At 34.9% G+C, this 21,884-nt stretch overlaps 1 protein-coding gene across 7 annotated transcripts in view; it reads right to left on the bottom strand.

Moving 5' to 3' along the window:
* LOC143254101 (uncharacterized) overlaps nt 1-21,884 on the bottom strand; it is a 105,135-nt gene that overhangs the window by 40,873 nt on the left and 42,378 nt on the right. Inside the window, exon 1 of one of the 7 annotated variants that reach the window (XM_076508882.1) lies at nt 10,102-10,325. The exons of the other annotated variants lie outside the window; for them this stretch is intronic. Coding sequence (XP_076364997.1) covers nt 10,102-10,172 — 71 coding nt within the window. The 5' untranslated portion in view covers nt 10,173-10,325. Of the gene's footprint in view, nt 1-10,101; nt 10,326-21,884 lie in introns of those variants that run through there. 7 annotated transcript variants of the gene reach the window in all.

Here is a 21,884-nt window from a genome sequence, read left to right as displayed (position 1 = left end):
AAGAGAAAAAAACAGATGTGACATGAGACCCCATACATAAACACACAAAATGTACATATTCAGAAATGGTTTCTCGAAAATTGCATTCTCGTATTGAAAATAATGTATAAATAAAATCAGCCCATAGGTGTCGTCTTATAGTTTGTTTGTTGTAAGGCCAGAGATACGCGATGGGCTGTCTATTCTCTGCCCTACGTTGGTATCGAGACCAGACTTTTTAGTATTATAGACCCTCATATCTTGCCTCTGAGCCACCAAGGAGTGTGATTTGCGAAGCTTCTATTATTTATAAACAGACCGAATTTCAAATAAAACGCGTGGTTTATTTTTACAGAGATTTTATAAAGCTACACTATGGACTATCTACTCTCAGGCAATCAAACTCCGGATTTTAGCGTCATATTGCGTTCCCCATTTTTGTACAGAATGTGTGTAAAATGAAACACAGTTGTGGTTTTTGATTGATTGAAATTAAGAATAGAGTTTCACACCAGGCTATTTGTGCTCTGCCCACAACTGGTACTGAAACCCTGTTTCTAGGTGTGTGCGTCCGCAGACATACTGTTGTGCCACTGGAGGCTTTTGTAGTTTTAACATATTCCTAAAATGGTGAAACTAAATAAAATGTAAGATAAAAAATGCAAATTAAATGTTACAGGAAAACAGCAAGCTAGAAAATAAAAACAAAACTGTCAAGAATAACCGAAAACATTAGAATGTATTTTTGAAAAATCGTTTAGGCATTTTAAATATTAATATTAAATATTATTTAAAGCAAATAAATGTTTACATCATAATGAAAATGATAGATTAATAGTATGCACCAGATAAGGTTCCTCAGTTGGGTGAAATACCAGAATATGTCGCTGAAATTTAACCAGAAAAGCAAAGTTATCTGTTTCTCTGCTGACACAAGTTGTTGAAATTCGGTCGAAAAATTAAAGTGCTGCCTCCACTCACAAAGATCGGGCCTAAATCAGACGAACGGTTCGTGTGCAGTCTGGACTGGTGTCTTTGCTAGTGTGTAAGTACAACCATTACGAATATTTTATAACAGTTTAAGTACGGTATGAAAATGAAAATGCGTCAAACATTTTAATCTTATCAAACCTTAACTATTTTGTCGTTTACTGAGATTTGTCGGAAGATCCAGCGAATAATCATGAGATTTCCTGGTGATTTCTTTTCTCAAGAACCAAAGACTAGAAACACGCGTGAGAGGTTGACAAGTGACACATGCACTTGCATAAAAAACAAAACAAAAACGAAATCAGATCACCACATATTTAAATTCAAATACAATAATTTGTTTGTTTGTTTGTTTTGGAATTTCTCACAAAGCTACTCAAGGGCTATCTGTGTTAGCCGTCCCTAATTTAGCAGTGTAAGACTAGAGGGAAGGCAGCTAGTCATCACCACCCACCGCCAACTCTTGGGCTACTCTTTTACCAACGAATAGTGGGATTGACCGTCACATTATAACGCCCCCACGGCTGGGAGGGCGAGCATGTTTGGCGCGACGCGCAAATACAATAAACTGTGACATAAACTGGGGACACGTACGCAAACTAAAGCATATACCTACGAAAAGATGATTTGAGATTTGTTAGGCATTAAGATCCACACTTGGTGTCAAATATAAATCGTTTACTTAGTTAAGTTTAAAGGAACTCACACAGATATTTGAATGAAAAGAATCTAGGTTAGGAGCATCTGTGGATTGCACCTGTCTGGATGGTAGGAGTACTGTATCTGTGGATTTCACCTCTGTCTGGATGGTAGGAGTACTGTATCTGTGGATTTCACCTCTGTCTGGATGGTAGGGGTATATGTGGATTGCACCTGTCTGGACTTTGCTGGTGCTGTTATCTAGATCCATCAGGTCCTTATCACACAGATCCAAAACGTCATGACATATTTCTACAATCCACACAGATTCAATTCATAATGTTGTCATTCACAACATTACTGAGTGCTTCATCGCAGTGCTATACAATGTACTGTTTGCCTTCTCTCCACCACTGGTAATCGAATCCCACATTTCAGCGGTGTAAGTCCATAAAATTACTAGGGACCTATCGAGAGGACATTTCCCGTAACAACAACAACAAGTTATTACCAGTTTCACAGTTAATGTTGTGATAACGTGGCGTGTGTGTGTGTTTACTTTGTTTACTTCAATTCGCATGACCCGGCATGGCCAAGTATGTTAAGACGTTGGACTCGTAATCCGAAGGTCGCGGAGCCAAATCCCGGTCACACCAAACATACTCGCCCTTTCAGCCGTGGGGGCGTTATAATGTGACGGTCAATCCCACTATTCGTTGGTAAAAGAGTAGCCTTTCCACGGATTAACTAATTATAAAAACAGCAACCTAGAAAATAAAAACAAAACGTGTGTGAATTTTCCACAGATTAATTATAAAAACAACAACCTAGAAAATAAAAACAAAACGTGTGTGAATATTCCACAGATTAACTAATTATAAAAACAGCAACCTAGAAAATAAAAACAAAACGTGTGTGAATTTTCCACAGATTAATTATAAAAACAACAACCTAGAAAATAAAAACAAAACGTGTGTGAATATTCCACAGATTAACTAATTATAAAACAGCAACCTAGAAAATAAAAAACAAAACGTGTGTGAATTTTCCACAGATTAACTAATTATAAAAACAGTAACCTAGAAAATAAAAACAAAACGTGTGTGAATTTTCCACAGATTAACTAATTATAAAAACAGCAACCTAGAAAATAAAAACAAAACGTGTGTGAATTTTCCACAGATTAACTACTTATAAAAACAGCAACCTAGAAAATAGAAACAAAACGTGTGTGAATTTTCCACAGATTAATTATAAAAACAGCAACCTAGAAAATAACAACAAAACATGTGTGAATTTTCCACAGATTAACTAATTATAAAAACAGCAACCTAGAAAATAAAAACAAAACGTGTGTGAATTTTCCACAGATTAATTAATTATAAAAACAGCAATCTAGAAAGTAAAACAAAACGTGCGTGAAATTTCCACAGATTAACTAATTATAAAACAGCAACCTAGAAAATAAAAACAAAACGTGTGTGAATTTTCCACAGATTAACTAATTATAAAAACAGCAACCTACAAAATAAAAACAAAACGTGTGTGAATTTTCCACAGATTAACTAATTATAAAAACAGCAACCTATAAAATAAAAACAAAACGTGTGTGAATTTTCCACAGATTAACTAATTATAAAAACAGCAACCTAGAAAATAAAAAAAACAAAACGTGTGTGAATTTTCCACAGATTAATTAATTATAAAACAGCAATCTAGAAAGTAAAACAAAACGTGCGTGAAATTTCCACAGATTAACTAATTATAAAAACAGCAACCTAGAAAATAAAAACAAAACGTGTGTGAATTTTCCACAGATTAACTAATTATAAAAACAGCAACCTAGAAAATAAAAACAAAACGTGTGTGAATTTTCCACAGATTAATTAATTATAAAAACAGCAATCTAGAAAGTAAAAACAAAACGTGCGTGAAATTTCCACAGATTAACTAATTATAAAAACAGCAACCTAGAAAATAAAAACAAAACGTGTGTGAATTTTCCACAGATTAATTAATTATAAAAACAGCAATCTAGAAAGTAAAAACAAAACGTGCGTGAAATTTCCACAGATTAACTAATTATAAAACAGCAACCTAGAAAATAAAACAAAACGTGTGTGAATTTTCCACAGATTAACTAATTATAAAACAGCAACCTAGAAAATAAAAACAAAACGTGTGTGAATTTTCCACAGATTAACTAATTATAAAAACAGCAACCTAGAAAATAAAAACAAAACGTGTGTGAATTTTCCACAGATTAACTAATTATAAAAACAGCAACCTACAAAATAAAAACAAAACGTGTGTGAATTTTCCACAGATTAACTAATTATAAAAACAGCAACCTAGAAAATAAAAACAAAACGTGTGTGAATTTTCCACAGATTAACTAATTATAAAAACAGCAACCTAGAAAATAAAAAACAAAACGTGTGTGAATTTTCCACAGATTAATTAATTATAAAAACAGCAATCTAGAAAGTAAAAACAAAACGTGCGTGAAATTTCCACAGATTAACTAATTATAAAAACAGCAACCTAGAAAATAAAAACAAAACGTGTGTGAATTTTCCACAGATTAACTAATTATAAAAACAGCAACCTAGAAAATAAAAACAAAACGTGTGTGAATTTTCCACAGATTAATTAATTATAAAAACAGCAATCTAGAAAGTAAAAACAAAACGTGCGTGAAATTTCCACAGATTAACTAATTATAAAAACAGCAACCTAGAAAATAAAAACAAAACGTGTGTGAATTTTCCACAGATTAATTATAAAAACAACAACCTAGAAAATAAAAACAAAACGTGTGTGAATATTCCACAGATTAACTAATTATAAAACAGCAACCTAGAAAATAAAAAACAAAACGTGTGTGAATTTTCCACAGATTAACTAATTATAAAACAGTAACCTAGAAAATAAAAACAAAACGTGTGTTAATTTTCCACAGATTAACTAATTATAAAAACAGCAACCTAGAAAATAAAAACAAAACGTGTGTGAATTTTCCACAGATTAACTACTTATAAAAACAGCAACCTAGAAAAGAGAAACAAAACGTGTGTGAATTTTCCACAGATTAATTATAAAAACAGCAACCTAGAAAATAACAACAAAACATGTGTGAATTTTCCACAGATTAATTATAAAAACAGCAACCTAGAAAATAAAAACAAAACGTGTGTGAATTTTCCACAGATTAACTAATTATAAAAACAGCAACATAGAAAATAAAAACAAAACGTGCGTGAATTTTCCACAGATTAACTAATTATAAAAACAGCAACCTAGAAAATAAAAACAAAACGTGTGTGAATTTTCCACACATTAACTAAATATAAAAACAGCAACCTAGAAAATAAAAACAAAACGTGTGTGAATTTTCCACAGATTAACTTATTATAAAAACAACAACCTAGAAAATAAAACAAAACGTGCGTGAATTTTCCACAGATTAACTAATTATAAAAAACAGCAACCTAGAAAATAAAAAAACAAAACGTGTGTGAATTTCCACAGATTAACTAATTATAAAAACAGCAACCTAGAAAACGAAAACAAAACGTGGGTGAATTTTCCACAGATTAACTAATTATAAAAACAGCAACCTAGAAAATAACAACAAAATGTGTGTGAATTTTTCACAGATTAACTAATTATAAAAACAGCAATATAGAAAATAAAACCAAACGTGCGTGATTTTTCCACAGATTAACTAATTATAAAACAGCAACCTAGAAAATAAAAACAAAACGTGTGTGAATTTTCCACAGATTAACTAATTATAAAAACAGCAACCTAGAAAATAAAAACAAAACGTGTGTGAATTTTCCACAGATTAACTTATTATAAAAACAGCAACCTAGAAAATAGAAACAAAACGTGTGTGAATTTTCCACAGATTAACTACTTATAAAAACAGCAACCTAGAAAATAGAAACAAAACGTGTGTGAATTTTCCACAGATTAATTATAAAAACAGCAACCTAGAAAATAACAACAAAACATGTGTGAATTTTCCACAGATTAATTATAAAAACAGCAACCTAGAAAATAAAAACAAAACGTGTGTGAATTTTCCACAGATTAACTAATTATAAAAACAGCAACATAGAAAATAAAAACAAAACGTGCGTGAATTTTCCACAGATTAACTAATTATAAAAACAGCAACCTAGAAAATAAAAACAAAACGTGTGTGAATTTTCCACACATTAACTAAATATAAAAACAGCAACCTAGAAAATAAAAAAACAAAACGTGTGTGAATTTTCCACAGATTAACTTATTATAAAACAACAACCTAGAAAATAAAACAAAACGTGCGTGAATTTTCCACAGATTAACTAATTATAAAAACAGCAACCTAGAAAATAAAAACAAAACGTGTGTGCAATTTCCACAGATTAACTAATTATAAAAACAGCAACCTAGAAAACGAAAACAAAACGTGGGTGAATTTTCCACAGATTAACTAATTATAAAAACAGCAACCTAGAAAATAACAACAAAATGTGTGTGAATTTTCACAGATTAACTAATTATAAAACAGCAATATAGAAAATAAAAAACAAAACGTGCGTGATTTTTCCACAGATTAACTAATTATAAAACAGCAACCTAGAAAATAAAAACAAAACGTGTGTGAATTTTCCACAGATTAACTAATTATAAAACAGCAACCTAGAAAATAAAAACAAAACGTGTGTGAATTTTCCACAGATTAACTTATTATAAAAACAGCAACCTAGAAAATAGAAACAAAACGTGTGTGAATTTTCCACAGATTAACTACTTATAAAAACAGCAACCTAGAAAATAGAAACAAAACGTGTGTGAATTTTCCACAGATTAATTATAAAAACAGCAACCTAGAAAATAGAAACAAAACGTGTGTGAATTTTCCACAGATTAATTATAAAAACAGCAACCTAGAAAATAAAAACAAACCGTGTGTGAATTTTCCACAGATTAACTAATTATAAAAGAGATTGAAATGGACCTGGAATAATAATAATATCAAATAGATGTGATTTCTGAATATAAAAAAGTTAATAAAAGGTGGACGTTTGTGTAATTATTTGAACTTTGCCTCGTAAGTTTACGAACTTACAATACTGTAATTCAGGGTTCGACTCCCCGTGCTGGACAGAGCGCAGATAGTTCATTTTGTAACATAGTGCTAAGAGAACAACATAGACTTATTAACAGATAAGTATCTTTAAATTCCAACAACAACAATAAAAATAAAAAATGGATTTAAAATAATCAATTTGAATGCCGAAAATCTGTGAAGCATTTAAAGCCACTAAGCCTAATATTTGTAATTAAAATCACACTAGACTGCAGGTATTTTTATTCCATATTTCTTGTAATTTGTCCATTGTCTAATTCAAATTAGAAGCAAGTAAAAATTATTTAATTCATCTATTTTATCCTGCACAAGTCAATACCAGATCTCCTTATTTTATTAAATTAAAACAGGTTTGAAATTCGGTGTTATTTTTATTACAATTATTAGACCAGATGAAGAATTATAGTAGTGTTATGTACAGCCTTTGGATAATAACTGTTTGGAGACAAAACATACGCAAAATAATATTTCTGATGCTTGTGCTTTGAATTCTATAATGAACAAATTAAAAGAATTGAAAAGTTTATATTTGCAGTTCTAACGTTGTTGTATTAAAAGTATTAGACTTATAGGTTTCCAATGCTTTACCAGTTTTGTTTTGTTTTTTCAGCGAAGAAACCATTTTTTCTCATAAACGTAGAAATAGCTTTTACAGACACGTTGTGTTTCTCGTTTACAATTCAGTTGATGAGGTTTAGCATTACATTAATGATCTCTTGGTCAGTGGCTTATGAGCATGTTTGTGTTTTCTTATACCAAAGCCACATTGGGCTATCTGCTGAGTCCACCGAGAGGAATTAAACCGTTGATTTTAACGTTGTAAATACGTAGACTTACCGCTGTACTAGCGAGGGGTTGTTTGTTTTTTGAAATTCGCCCAAAGCTGCTCGAGGGCTATCCGTGCTAGCCGTCCCTAATTTAGCAGTGTAAGACTAGAGAGAAGGCAGCTAGTCATCACCACCCCCCGACAACTCTTGGGCTACTCTTATACCAACGAATAGTGTGATTGGTCGTAACATTATAACACCCCACGGCTGAAAGGGCGAGCATGTTTGGCGCGACGGAGATGCGAACCCGCGACCCTAAGATTACGAGTCGCACGCCTTAACACGCTTGGCCCACTAGCGAGGGACAGTGGCTTACGAAATATATAAGATAGATTTTAAATGTTATATTTAAATACATATGATTTGAAATCCATAGTGGGTGTGTTAAAAAGAATGTGAAATCAAAATTTCCACTGAAGTCTGGTATCATTGTTATCATAAATGTTAAGAAATAAAGAAGAAGAACAGATATTTATTTTTGACATCGGAAATTACATATCAATATAATAAAATAAAAATCATACTTCAAAATAGCTAATTTTCCAAACCCGGGACGATTTGCTCACTTCAATTCCAGGGAAAGTTCTTAATAATTTAGGACATTTAAAAACCAAAAGCTACAATTTTGGGAAATAGAGCTCGTTGTTTTGTAGTAATCATTGCAACTTTTTGGATTATATCTGTCGTTTATCAAACAAATCCAAGATAGCTTGACAAGCAGCTAATGACAGAGAAATGTGTAATAATCACAACGTTAAACAAACCCTGTTGACTCCCGGAAAAGTATTGGTGCAGTAACTTGACAAGCAGCTAATGACAGTGAAATGAGTAATAATCACTACGTTAAACAAAATATTTCGACAGCAAAGTATTGGTGGAGTAACTTGACAAGTAGCTAATGACAGTGAACTGAGTAATAATCACTACGTTAAATAAACCCTGTTGACTCCCGCGAAAGTATTGTTGCAATAACTTGACGAGCAGCTAATGACAGTGAAATGAGTAATAATCACTACGTTAAACAAAACATTTCGAAAGCAAAGTATTGGTGCAGTAACTTGACAAGTAGCTAATGACAGTGAAATGAGTAATAATCACTACGTTAAACAAACCCCGTTGACTCCCGGGAAAGTATTGGTGCAGTAACTTGACAAGTAGCTAATGACAGTGAAATGAGTAATAATTACAACGTCAAAGAAACCCTGTTGACTCCCGAGAAAGTATTGGTGCAGTAACTCAAAATGAATCTTAATCGGGTTGTTTTTAAGCCTCATCAATACTTTATCAGAACAAAGGCTAAATGAGCATATCAGAGACTCCTAAGGTTAAGGTATAACCATCCATTATTTTGAACTGAGCTGTCTAGAAGAAAGCCAGTGAGCAACATCGGTCACCACAAAGTTTTTTTTGCAGTTTGGAACCAAATAACATTATTGACTGCCACTCTTACAACACAACCCAGATGAAAGTGTGGTATATGTATGTTCATGTGTACGAGGGCTGTTCAAAAAATACGCGGACTGTTTGAATTGCGCGGCAACAGTTGATTCCAGGGAAATCCGCTTGGTGTCGCTAGGTTCGCACAGATCAGCTGATTACGACGCCATTTCCCGATTGCAGATATCTTCATTTGTGTATTAGCTACGCGGTTTTAAGTGAAGTGCGTTTTTTCGTTTGGCGGATTTCAGAATGAATGACTTGAAGGATCAACGACTTGCTGTGAAATTGTGTGTTAAACTTGGAAAATCTGCGACTGAAACTTTTGCTATGCTTAACACGGCTTACGGTGATGTTGCTATGAAGCGTACGGCATGTTTCAAATGGCATGAACGTTTTAAGGATGGTCGACAGTCCATTGAAGATGATGAGCGTCCTGGACGTCCTTCCACGTCAACTGACGACCCACACGTCGACAAAATCAACACCCTGGTGCGGGCAAATCGACGTCTGACTGTTAGGGAGCTTGCTGAAGTGTTTGGGATATCAGTTGGATCTTGTTACGAGATTTTGACCGAAAAATTGAAGATGCACCGCGTTGCTGCGAAATTTGTGCCTCAGAACTCGTGCGTTTTTGGCCAAACACTCGAGCACTGTTCTTCCCCACCCCCCCTACTCACCTGACCTTGCTCCTTGCGATTTTTTCTTGTTCCCCAAACTCAAAAGACCCTTGAAAGGAAGAAGATTTGAGACGATTCCCGAGATTAAGGCAAATGCGACGAAGGAGCTGGAGGACATTACAAAAGAAGCGTACCAGGACTGTTTCAACAAGTGGAAACACCGTTGGGATAAGTGTGTGCGTTGGGGAGGAGAGTACTTTAAAGGGGTCCCAGACCTGTAACTTTTAAATAAAGTACATTTTGTTTTATGACGTCAGTCCGCGTATTTTTTAAACAGACCTCGTATATCGAGGACTCGAACTTCAGACCTAATGAACTGCAGCCCTATCCGTTAACTACTAGGCTGCGTTGGGCCATCTAAGCTAGATAAAACGATTGTCAGTATAAATATTAATTCTCTTACCTCTTCAGCCAATTGAATCGTTTCTGTCCTTTCGCATCTTGCCGACGGTAAAGAGCCACTCTGTTTTCCATTATGGGTTGAAACAGATCAGGAAAAAATGTTGAGGGATGTCGTCATGCATAGCTTTTCTAACGGAACACGTGTTCTTGTAGGATGAATATATAAGTTTATGTGTACGTAGTAACAGAACTCTGAGCAAGCAAGAGAGATGTCTGTTTCAACTATCAACCACTTTTATGATGTTGCTTTGGCAACATCGTTGCCTCGTTACGAAGCTACAAACTTACCGCTTACCAAAAGAATTATCTTTATATACATATGGTAGAAGTGTGCTTTCGAAAAACAAAAACGTTTAACTGACACATATTACGCCAGTTAGCGTGGAGTTGAATCACGTGCACCCTGTGTATAACCGTGTCTAAAGCATATGGAAAGGACGGGGAACGAGGAATGAATGCTCCAACTGTTCCAGCAGCAAAAATTTCTTGTAAAACGAGGAAACCAGCTTTACTTTCCAACCATGTGTACTAAAAAGAAAGTTTCTAGTATTCAACTTTTATATGCCTTCGGCAACTCTTAATGAAGAGAGTTAATGGGCCGTACAGATTTATCTAGAGACTGATTAAGCCGAAATTACCTGATTGTATAGAGTAATCATTTACGTATCTGAACACAATGTGCTATCGCATTCGATCCACCGTTCCTCGTAGCAGTTTACGACAGTAAACAAAGCGGAACTTTGTAGGCAGCTTAAATTTTTTTTTTTTTTTTTTTTAGGTAAGCATATCGATGAAGCTTACAAGACCTGTTATCCCGGCTTATGATTGGATAGCGAGAAAACAAATCGTCACGTTGCACCAATTTTAACAGTTTTTTTTTCTTACATGTTATATACTACAAGTGCACTAAAACGAACTGTATACATACACACACGTGTCTTTCACTCAACTACGGATTTCAAGTTACTCAAAACTAACTACTGGTGTTTCCCTTCTTTAGTCGTTTCTACTGTTTATCCTGATCGTTTCTTTGTTTCGAATTCCATACAAAGCTGCACGAGCGATATCTGATTTGTGAGGTCAAGTAGTGGGATTAGATCGTTACTCTTATAACGCAGTAAGATTTAAATGTTAATCGTTAAGTCATTTCTCAGTGCTTTCTCGAAACTACATTGTTTCAACCTGAAAATGAGTTATTGAGTGTCAGAAAGAAACATAAGACATAAACTTTACAATAAAAAGAAGATTTTCTGTTGCTTTTTACCTTTTCATATGGCACAATCTAATACCACTTCATATAATTATAACGACAGATAAATCTGTGTTAAACGAAGTATGAACAATCGATACTAATTCAGGGCTAACAAATTCACAAATATATATATACGTGTTGAGAAATGCAAAGAAAGTGCTGCGTAAAATTGAAGTATATTTGAAGTTGGAACTTAGGCCTAAAGTACTAAGTCTTTGGGAAGCGTTGTGACAACGGTAAATCCCACTATTGTTGTTATATTCGCAACAATAATGTGTAGCAGATTCCTAATATAGCTCCATCTGGTATTAAAAGGTACAAAAGTGATAAAAACAAACAAATATTTCTGTGGGAGCTACAATGATAGTCCATTCATCACTCAACCAAATGTCGAGAACTTAAGACTAGTTATATACATAACCACACGAAGGAAGGTGGAAGTGAAGAGACTTACAACTCTGTTGACAGATGTGTTCCATTATTTAATTCCTGTATAGAAGACGTATTATTGCTAAAAATAAACGACCTTATGACAGCCAAATGTTGTTTTTATTTAATTAAATACTCAACGTTTCGGTTTACAGTTTCTTCAGGAGCGTTCACTAAAACACAAACCGAAATTGACAGTACAAAGTTTTGGCTGGCTCCTATTTATGGGTAGCATAGCATGTCTCCTACAGTCACATTCTTGCTCTGTACGACGCAGCTTTCAAACTGTGCTTTAAAACAAAATGGAGGTAGACATTTTTTTTTATTTCATTATACACATTTTTTCGTCATATTTATGATCCACTGATATCTGTTTATTTTCTTTTATATATTTAGAACTTGTTACATGAATGAATATATATAAAGACAAACCTTGTGCTTTATTTATGTACGTATGCCCAGAGGGTAGCAATTGATTGCTCGATAACAAAGAATCTTATTTAGATAACTTTGCTACCACCTATCCAATCAGTCACATGCCTTGAAAAGTCCTTGACGGGAAGCAAAAGTGCGTGCAATTTCGTTACACAACAATTTTCTGGTATTAAATTGACTTATTTGTGTGATTTATGTATTATATGGGTTGTTCTAGAAACAACTCATTAAATTTCTGCATACCTCCGTGAAAGCTTAACGCATTCCCATATGGTTTCATCATAATACCCCCTCCCTCCTACCACTGGCACCTTTCACTCGTGATTGAATTTCTTACAGTTGGTTTCATTGTATGGGGTTGCACAAGTTGTCTCAGCAACTCGAAGTTTGATGTGATTTACAAGTTGGGACTTGGTTTCGTTTAATTTGGTTGTTGTTGAGCCCAGAAATACACCACAGGCTATCTCTGATGTAGTCTGCCTACGACGACTGTCGAAACCCGGCTTTTAGCATCGTACGTTTAAAGACTTAAATATCGTTGAACTACTGGTAGGGGAAATGAAAATTAACTTTCACAAGAGACACCGTGAGTTTAGTAGATATAATAATCTAGACGACTTTTCTCGTCCAGGGTAAGATTATATAATCTTCAAAAACTAGGGGGAAGGCTACTAGTCATCACCACCCACCGCCAACTCTTAGGCTACTCTTTTACCAACGAATAGTGGAATTGATCATCGTATTATAACGCCCCCACGTCTGAAAAGGCAAGCATGTTTGGTGTGACGGGGATTCGAACCCTCGACCCACGGATTACGAGTCGCGTGCCTTAACCACCTGGCCATATTGGGTCTCTTCAAAAACAAATTGCTGTGATTTTATTGCTATAGTGACCTCATAAGTTTCTTCTCTTCAAAGTAAATAGAAGATCAATTGAAGACCGAGTTTTGCGACTTCAGTTCTTATAATAATTATAGGATTTGTTGTCGTTATATGTGAATATATTAATAGTAAAGTTTGAATTCCTGAAGTGCTTTTAACGTGAAACTAACCACGTGATTAGTAGAATATTGTGATTTACAGGATTTCCATCTGTTCTAATTTCCTAGGCTTAGCATAGTTTGGTAGTTAGGGCATTCGACTTGCGAGTCGCTGGTTCGAATTTCTTCACCCAACATGCTCGTCCTTTCAGTCGTTGGGGTGTTTATAATGTGCTGTCAATCTCACGTTTCGTTGAAAAGCTATCTCCAGAAGAGTTGGTGATGGATGGTGTTGACTAGCTGCTTTCCCTTTAGTAAATTACTTCGCGGTTAGGGATGGCTAACGCAAATAGTCTTCGAATGACTTTGAGCGAAATTGAGAAAATAAATCAAAATTGCTATGTTACTTACATGCGCATCAAACTGTTTACCAGAAGGCTTGTTTTGCCTCACTTTCTTCTAAAATACTGAAATGCTTGTAAAAAATACAAATTGGGTGAAATCACTCCTTTAAACATAGAAACACAAAGACCCCGATATAAATTTATGTTACTCTTGTTCTCTCCCACCCCTTTTTTCTGTTACGCTCTTAGGGACCAGTTCGTGGACCCTCAAGCAGTTTAAATCATTAATAGTTTAAGAAAACGAGTTTTCAAATCCGATAGAATAGTTTATTTTAGGGTTAAGTCGTGATCAAAACTTGCGTATTTTCTTGAACTTTAGTTTCTCTCTGGTGATGAATTTAGGGTTAGGTCGTAATAAAAACTTGCTACGTCTCTTTAATTTTATTCTCTCTCTGGCGATTATTTTAGGGTTAAGTCATTTAAAACTTGCGTATTTTCTGTTACTTTAGTCTCTCTCTGGTGTAACTTGAACAAAGTTTCTGTTACAGTTGAGCCTGGTGGTGCAGATGTCTCCTGAATATATTTAACAGGATATAAAAGTTCTTATTTATATACCTCATCCAAAACCGAAAACTTCTTAACAATGTATTCGTGGAATTGCAAATATTTTATTATAGACTACTAGCTTGCAATCACTGTCGTAATTTCACGTCTGCGTGATTTGGGAAAACGTCTTATATCATTTCTATTGAAAATTGTCAACCCCTAGTGAGAGAAACTAAAAACTAACACCAATAATTACACGACTCAAAAGTTACAGAGTCAATTAAATCAAATATCAAATATAATAAAGAATGTGCTTTGAAGACTGTTAAACCAGCAAACTAAGTTTAATTTTCTAAAATGATCCAATTAGTGTTTGTATGATACATTTTAAGACATGACTCTAATGGTCTGTATCATAATTCCTTAGCCAGAATTTCGGCCCGTGAGGGAATATGTGTAAAAAGAAGGCTTCCGCAAGTCCCCTGGTGAGACAGCGATAAGATTTGCAACTTTAAATTTAGGGTTCGTTTCCCCTCGGTAGACACAGCAGATAGGCTAATGTTGATTTGCTATTAAAAACACACACACAAAATAAACGTCCTCCACCAAAAAAATGTTGCACTGCCAGCAGTCGAGTTCATTTCGGGTATTTTTCTTTTTGGGAAAATTATTAACATTCTAATTTTAAAGGAAAGCCTTATTACAAAAATACATATTTTATTTTTTTCAGCATAGGTTTAGTTTACAGGTTCCATACATCTAGACAGCTTTTAAAACGACTATTTTATGGTTTTTTCCCCCTTTCCTCTTCTCTATTTTTCTCTCTTTTTTTGTGAAAAAAAGATGAAAAGATGAAAGAAATTTCGAGCGGTTTGTCCAGAGACAACCCCAGCCTGTGGCCAAACAACGGATACAGTCTATCAGTTTGAATTTATAACTTACTATCAGTAATGTGAAAATATCAATTTCATATGAATTAGTGTGAGCAATCTACAAATATAGATATAGTAGAGAAAAGTAAATCAGTTTTTATTTCCGGTTAGTTAAATACGTGCTTCCGGTTTAGCATGAAAACGGGTATTTCTCAAGCTGTAAAGAAAGATTACCGAACAGGTTTTCCTTTAAAAAATCTTTAAACGTAAACATACAAATTGCACACAACGGTAACACCGAAAACGTCTCCGCACTCTTTTCATGAGGATGCTTTAAATATTATATTAAAAATTTACTAAGCCTAATTCTTCTAGGCACGTTCTAAAAATAAAAATTGACCATTATTCTCAGTATAATGCTTTATTTTAATATACCCTAGAGGGCTTCATTATTCCATAAAATACAAGGGGATGAATAGATACGCATTTCTGTGCCGAAGCACAATTAAGATTACTAATTTTACTGACACCGTTTCAGCTATTCAAAACATCGAGACAAATCACAATATAACGGTTTTTCTTTACCGTTCGTTTTGTTAGAATAGTTACGTGATAACAAACTGTACTTTCGTATGCCTCAGTGAATCGTGATTTATTATAGTACTAAAGACAATGCATGCTGGATTTTAGGTTATTCGCAAATTTCGTAAAGGCAGTGAGTAAATTTAGTTTCGTAAGCAAGGCATGAAAAAAGGATTACACACTATCTTGTACATAGTTGAGCGGTAATCTGGGGTTGATACTTACACGGAGTAGAGCACGGATAGCCCTCTGTGTAGCTTTGCATTTAAGAACATACAAATAAACTACCACCCCAGTGGGTCCGAAGAAAGTGTAGGGATCTAAAAGGCTAAAATCAGGGGTTCGATTTCCAGCAGTGGATAGAGCACAGATAGTCCATTGCTTAACTTCGCACTAAAAAAAAAAACAACAGCAATCGAAACAAACAGTCTTGCATAAAATTGGGACGGGTCTCCTGGTAACTTTGAACTAAAAACAACAATCAAACAAACAGTCTTGTATAAAAGTTGGACGGGTCTCCTGGTAACTTTGAACAAAAAACAACAATCAAACAAACAGTCTTGTATAAAATTGGGACGGATCCTCTGGTAACTTTGAACTAAAAACAACAATCAAACAAACAGTCTTGTATAAAATTGGGATGAGTCTCCTGGTAATTTTGCACTAGAAACAACAACAATCAAACAAACAGTCTTGTATTAAATTGAAGCGGGTCTCCTGGTAATTTTGCACTAAAAACAAGAACAATCAAACAAACAGTCTTGTATTAAATTGAAGCGGGTCTTCTGATAATTTTGCACTAAAAACAACAACAATCAAATAAACAGTCTTGTATTAAATTGAAGTGGGTCTCCTGGTAACTTTGCACTAGAAACAACAACAATCAAACAAACAGTATTGTACAAAATTGAAGCGGGTCTCCTGGTAATTTTGCCCTAGAAACAACAACAATCAAACAAACAGTCTTGTACAAAATTTAAGCGGGTCTCCTGGTAATTTTGCCCTAGAAACAACAACAATCAAACAAACAGTATTGTACAAAATTGAAGTGGTCTCCTGATAACTTTGCACTAGAAACAACAACAATCAAACAAACAGTCTTGTATAAAATTGAAGTGGGTCTCCTGGTAACTTTGCACTAGAAACAACAACAATCAAACAAACAGCCTACGGTAACAGTGGGTGTGGGTCTCCTGGTAATTTGTTAGTTTTTATTGATAAATACGTCTGTCAAGAATAACCGAAAACATTAGAATGTATTTTTGAAAAATCGTTTAGGCATTTTAAATATTAATATTAAATATTATTTAAAGCAAATAAATGTTTACATCATAATGAAAATGATAGATTAATAGTATGCACCAGATAAGGTTCCTCAGTTGGGTGAAATACCAGAATATGTCGCTGAAATTTAACCAGAAAAGCAAAGTTATCTGTTTTTCTGCTGACACAAGTTGTTGAAATTCGGTCGAAAAATTAAAGTGCTGCCTCCACTCACAAAGATCGGGCCTAAATCAGACGAACGGTTCGTGTGCAGTCTGGACTGGTGTCTTTGCTAGTGTGTAAGTACAACCATTACGAATATTTTATAACAGTTTAAGTACGGTATGAAAATAAAATGCGTCAAACATTTTAATCTTATCAAACCTTAACTATTTTGTCGTTTACTGAGATTTGTCGGAAGATCCAGCGAATAATCATGAGATTTCCTGGTGATTTCTTTTCTCAAGAACCAAAGACTAGAAACACGCGTGAGAGGTTGACAAGTGACACATGCACTTGCATAAAAAACAAAACAAAAACGGAATCAGATCACCACATATTTAAATTCAAATACAATAATTTGTTTCTTTGTTTGTTTTGGAATTTCTCACAAAGCTACTCAAGGGCTATCTGTGTTAGCCGTCCCTAATTTAGCAGTGTAAGACTAGAGGGAAGGCAGCTAGTCATCACCACCCACCGCCAACTCTTGGGCTACTCTTTTACCAACGAATAGTGGGATTGACCGTCACATTATAACGCCCCCACGGCTGGGAGGGCGAGCATGTTTGGCGCGACGCGCAAATACAATAAACTGTGACATAAACTGGGCACACGTACGCAAACTAAAGCAGAAACCTACGAAAAGATGATTTGAGATTTGTTAGGCATTAAGATCCACACTTGGTGTCAAATATAAATCGTTTACTTAGTTAAGTTTAAAGGAACTCACACAGATATTTGAATGAAAAGAATCTAGGTTAGGGGCATCTGTGGATTGCACCTGTCTGGATGGTAGGAGTACTGTATCTGTGGATTTCACCTCTGTCTGGATGGTAGGAGTACTGTATCTGTGGATTTCACCTCTGTCTGGATGGCAGGGGTATATGTGGATTGCACCTGTCTGGGCTTTGCTGGTGCTGTTATCTAGATCCATCAGGTCCTTATCACACAGATCCAAAACGTCATGACATATTTCTACAATCCACACAGATTGAATTCATAATGTTGTCATTCACAACATTACTGAGTGCTTCATCGCAGTGCTATACAATGTACTGTTTGCCTTCTCTCCACCACTGGTAATCGAATCCCACATTTCAGCGGTGTAAGTCCATAAAATTACTAGAGACCTATCGAGAGGACATTTCCCGTAACAACAACAACAAGTTATTACCAGTTTCACAGTTAATGTTGTGATAACGTGGCGTGTCTGTGTGTTTACTTTGTTTACTTCAATTCGCATGACCCGGCATGGCCAAGTATGTTAAGACGTTGGACTCGTAATCCGAAGGTCGCGGAGCCAAATCCAGTCACACCAAACATGCTCGCCCTTTCAGCCGTGGGGCGTTATAATGTGACGGTCAATCCCACTATTCGTTGGTAAAAGAGTAGCCTAAGAGTTGACAGTGGGTGGTGATGACTAGCTGCCTTCCCTCTAGTCTTACACTGCTAAATTAGAAACGGCTAGCGCAGATAGCCCTCAAGTAGCTTTGCGAGAAATTCAAAAACGAAGAAACTTCAATTCGAACTTACTATCAAATTTTATAACGTATTAAATCTTCACATTTTTTATAATTTCTGTAACATTAATACTGCTACAGGAAGCATGCTTTCAGAAGAAAAAATGTTGTTTTTCATATTTTTCTCTCCTTCCGTATCCCGTGACCTCTGGCTTATGGTGAAACAATATTTTCTGAAAATTATTTTTGTACTAATCGTTCTCTTTCCGCCATGTTATCTTTTTTTGTTATTTTTTGTGATAGACGTGCATTCTGATTGGTAAAGAGAAGATCTAAGTTACATTGACATTGAACTGTACACATTAGTCACACTGTTTCACGTCCACGATCCCACGTGACCGCCCTCTAGAACTCTCGTTCTCAGGATCATTTGAAACGGTCCTGTTCCTGGTCGTACAGAAACAACAGTAATTTATTCCTTGCAGAAGTTTTTTATTTAAAAGAATAAACGAACCGTAAACAAGACAGAGACACGTGACTCTGAATAACTCTCTTTGTTTTTTCAGTCCAGAAATGTTCGAAACATTTCTAGATAGTGTTATCTTGGAGCAGACAACGGTTTGGTGTCTCACTTAAAGAGAACAAAAAAAGTAGGCTTAAGGTGCATTACGTTGCGCTAGGCTAATACTGAGACCAGAGACCATTGAAACACCGGTTTTATAGTGACAGTTACCTTTGTATTGAATCGAAATTCAGACTTTCAATAGACTTCCTGTCAGTTTACACTGTGAAAATATTACACCGGGAGTCATGTGAGTGTCCATGAGTGAGAACCTGTCACCATACCACGGCCACATGAGGTTTTAATGGAACAAATTAATTATTAATGAAAAAATAAGACAAAACTAGTACTGACAACTAAATTTTTATTATATTTTATGGAACAGATATAAATTGTTAGGGGGAGCACCTTATTTACTGTGCTAAAAGTGACAATTTCACAGATGAAACGACTACTTGTCCTCAGTGCCTCCCGGTTCCGACACCTATGGTTCAATCTAATAACAAAAATCTAAATTTAAGTAATCCGTGAAACCACGTGTCATACTTACCAATCCTAACACTTTTTAAGGTAGACCAAAACGTACACTTGTTTATTAACTATTTTAGGGCCTCTGGTGGTTCAGTCTATAGACTTATTCTGCTAAGAAAGGAGTTACGATACCCGCGGTGGGCTCAACACAGATAGCCCATTGTGTAGCTTTGTTTTTAATAAAAACAAGCTCTTTGAGTTTCATTTCGAGTTTACTCACGTATTCAGTATTGCAAGTTAGAACTTCCACAAAAATATTTGTTTTTAAAACAGGTTCAAAGTCTTTGCTCACTAATGTGATTAATTTCAAGCACGTAAGTTTGTTTGTTTTTATTGAAAAACAAACTAGAATTATAAGCTGTAGAAATATAATATATGGCCAAATATTTTCCTCAATTTTCCACAACATGTTTATCATCGGATATACAAAATAAAATAGTTATTTTTACGACGTGTCACCAGAATAACCTGGCATTAGTCACACACAACAACGACTGAGGCTACCACGTTAAAGTTAAAAAACGTTGTAAAAATAATGATTTGATTTTATCTTGCTTATTTTAAAATGAACAAGTTTCGAATCTTATACCACCTTTAATTGGTTAGTTTCCCCATATCGTTTCCACCTCACAATACTTCGATAATTATAATAAATCTACACAGCCTTCTCATTTTAGAAACCAACTTATTAGTGAGTATTAAAAAAAAATCTTAAATTGTTTGTTTTCTGTAGTTAACACTGGTGTACGGAAGACTTATTAATACTAGAGATAAACGAATTTATAATATAGTTTTTATTTAGTTAAACACTTCACGTTTCGCTTTACAGCTTCGTTATGAAGTGTACACTAAAACCGAAACTGACGGTACAAAACTTCAAATTTTCGTTACCTAGACCACGTGCAGTTTTGTGCTGTCAGTTTCGGTTTTTTGGCGAACGCTTCTAAATAAACTGTACAACGAAACGTCGATGGCTAATAAAATAACAACTACGTTTCGGTTGTTATAAGGTCGTCTATTTGTAGTATTAATGTTGCAGATCATAGGCAGAAAAAAAGTATATATTTAATTTCTCTAAACGTATACCAGTCATTTCTGGTGTATATTCACGAAGCGTTATGAAACAGGCAACATATTAACCCTGGGGCCACTTTTCAAGGTTTTTATTTTTCTTCATATATAAACATGATTGTTATCGTAATAACTATGTTCTCCAGTCACTATGAATACATTAATAAAGATATAGATACTTATACCAACTGAGAACATTCTGAAATAAGACTCTGATGCTGTTTATTTAAGCAAATAACAGATAGTTCACAAAAGTAATGCGAACAAATCCCTTGAAACTGCTTTTCGTGGGTAATGTATGTTTTATATTATTCCGTTAGTTAACACATAATTTATTTCTGTAATACGTACCATGCTTTCATAATTTATTTCTGTAACAAAATACTTTTGTACATGAGACGTGAAAATAAGCATCTGTCAGGTCAGTAACATGCTTTACGATCACATTTATGGCTTTCAAAATACATGTAGATACTAAGTCATTACGCATGCCCAGTTATTTGTGTGGCGCTACCACTGTAACATACAGAATTTTACTTAAGTCTGTTCTTGAATTTATTATCTTCAGCCTTATCCTCCATCACCACCACCCCACACACACACACACTTTACTGGTGGCTTAGGGAAAGAAAAAGGTTCGGGCTTATAACGTTGAAAATCAGGGCTCATTACCTGTGGTTGGCTCAACACGGATGTTCTGTTGCTCATTAAACCTTTGCATTAAACCAACCAATCGTTTAGTCTTTAGGCTTACACTTTTACTTGTTGTCCCTTGTTTCATACCTGAAACTCATCAGTATAGCTGACCTCAGTAATATCTAATTCATTAAGTAATGGGTAATTTGATATGAAAATATGTCTTGAAAGCTATGTTTTATAACTGTGAATAATGAGACAGCAACAAATGTAAACAACCAATAGTGAAACCACCACAAATCTTGGAGATTTCACACAAGTGTGATACACCACTAATAGTGAAACCACCACAAATCTTGGAGATTTCACACAAGTGTGATAAATCACTAATAGTTTTGTTTGTTTGTTTGTTTTTGAATTTCGCGCGAAGCTACACGAGGACTATTTGCGCTAGCCGTCCCTAATTTAGCAGTGTAAGACTAGAGGGAAGCCAGCTAGTCATCACACCCACCGTCAACTCTTGGGCTACTCTTTTACCAACTAATAGTGGGATCGACCGTCACATAATAACGCCTCCACGGCTGAAAGGGCGAGCATGTTTG

Source organism: Tachypleus tridentatus, chromosome 6 (genome assembly GCF_004210375.1).
Source record: "Tachypleus tridentatus isolate NWPU-2018 chromosome 6, ASM421037v1, whole genome shotgun sequence".
Classification (NCBI taxonomy): Eukaryota; Metazoa; Arthropoda; class Merostomata; order Xiphosura; family Limulidae; genus Tachypleus; species Tachypleus tridentatus.
Note: the sequence above shows the minus strand (reverse complement) of the source record. Positions and strands in the feature narration are given on the sequence as shown.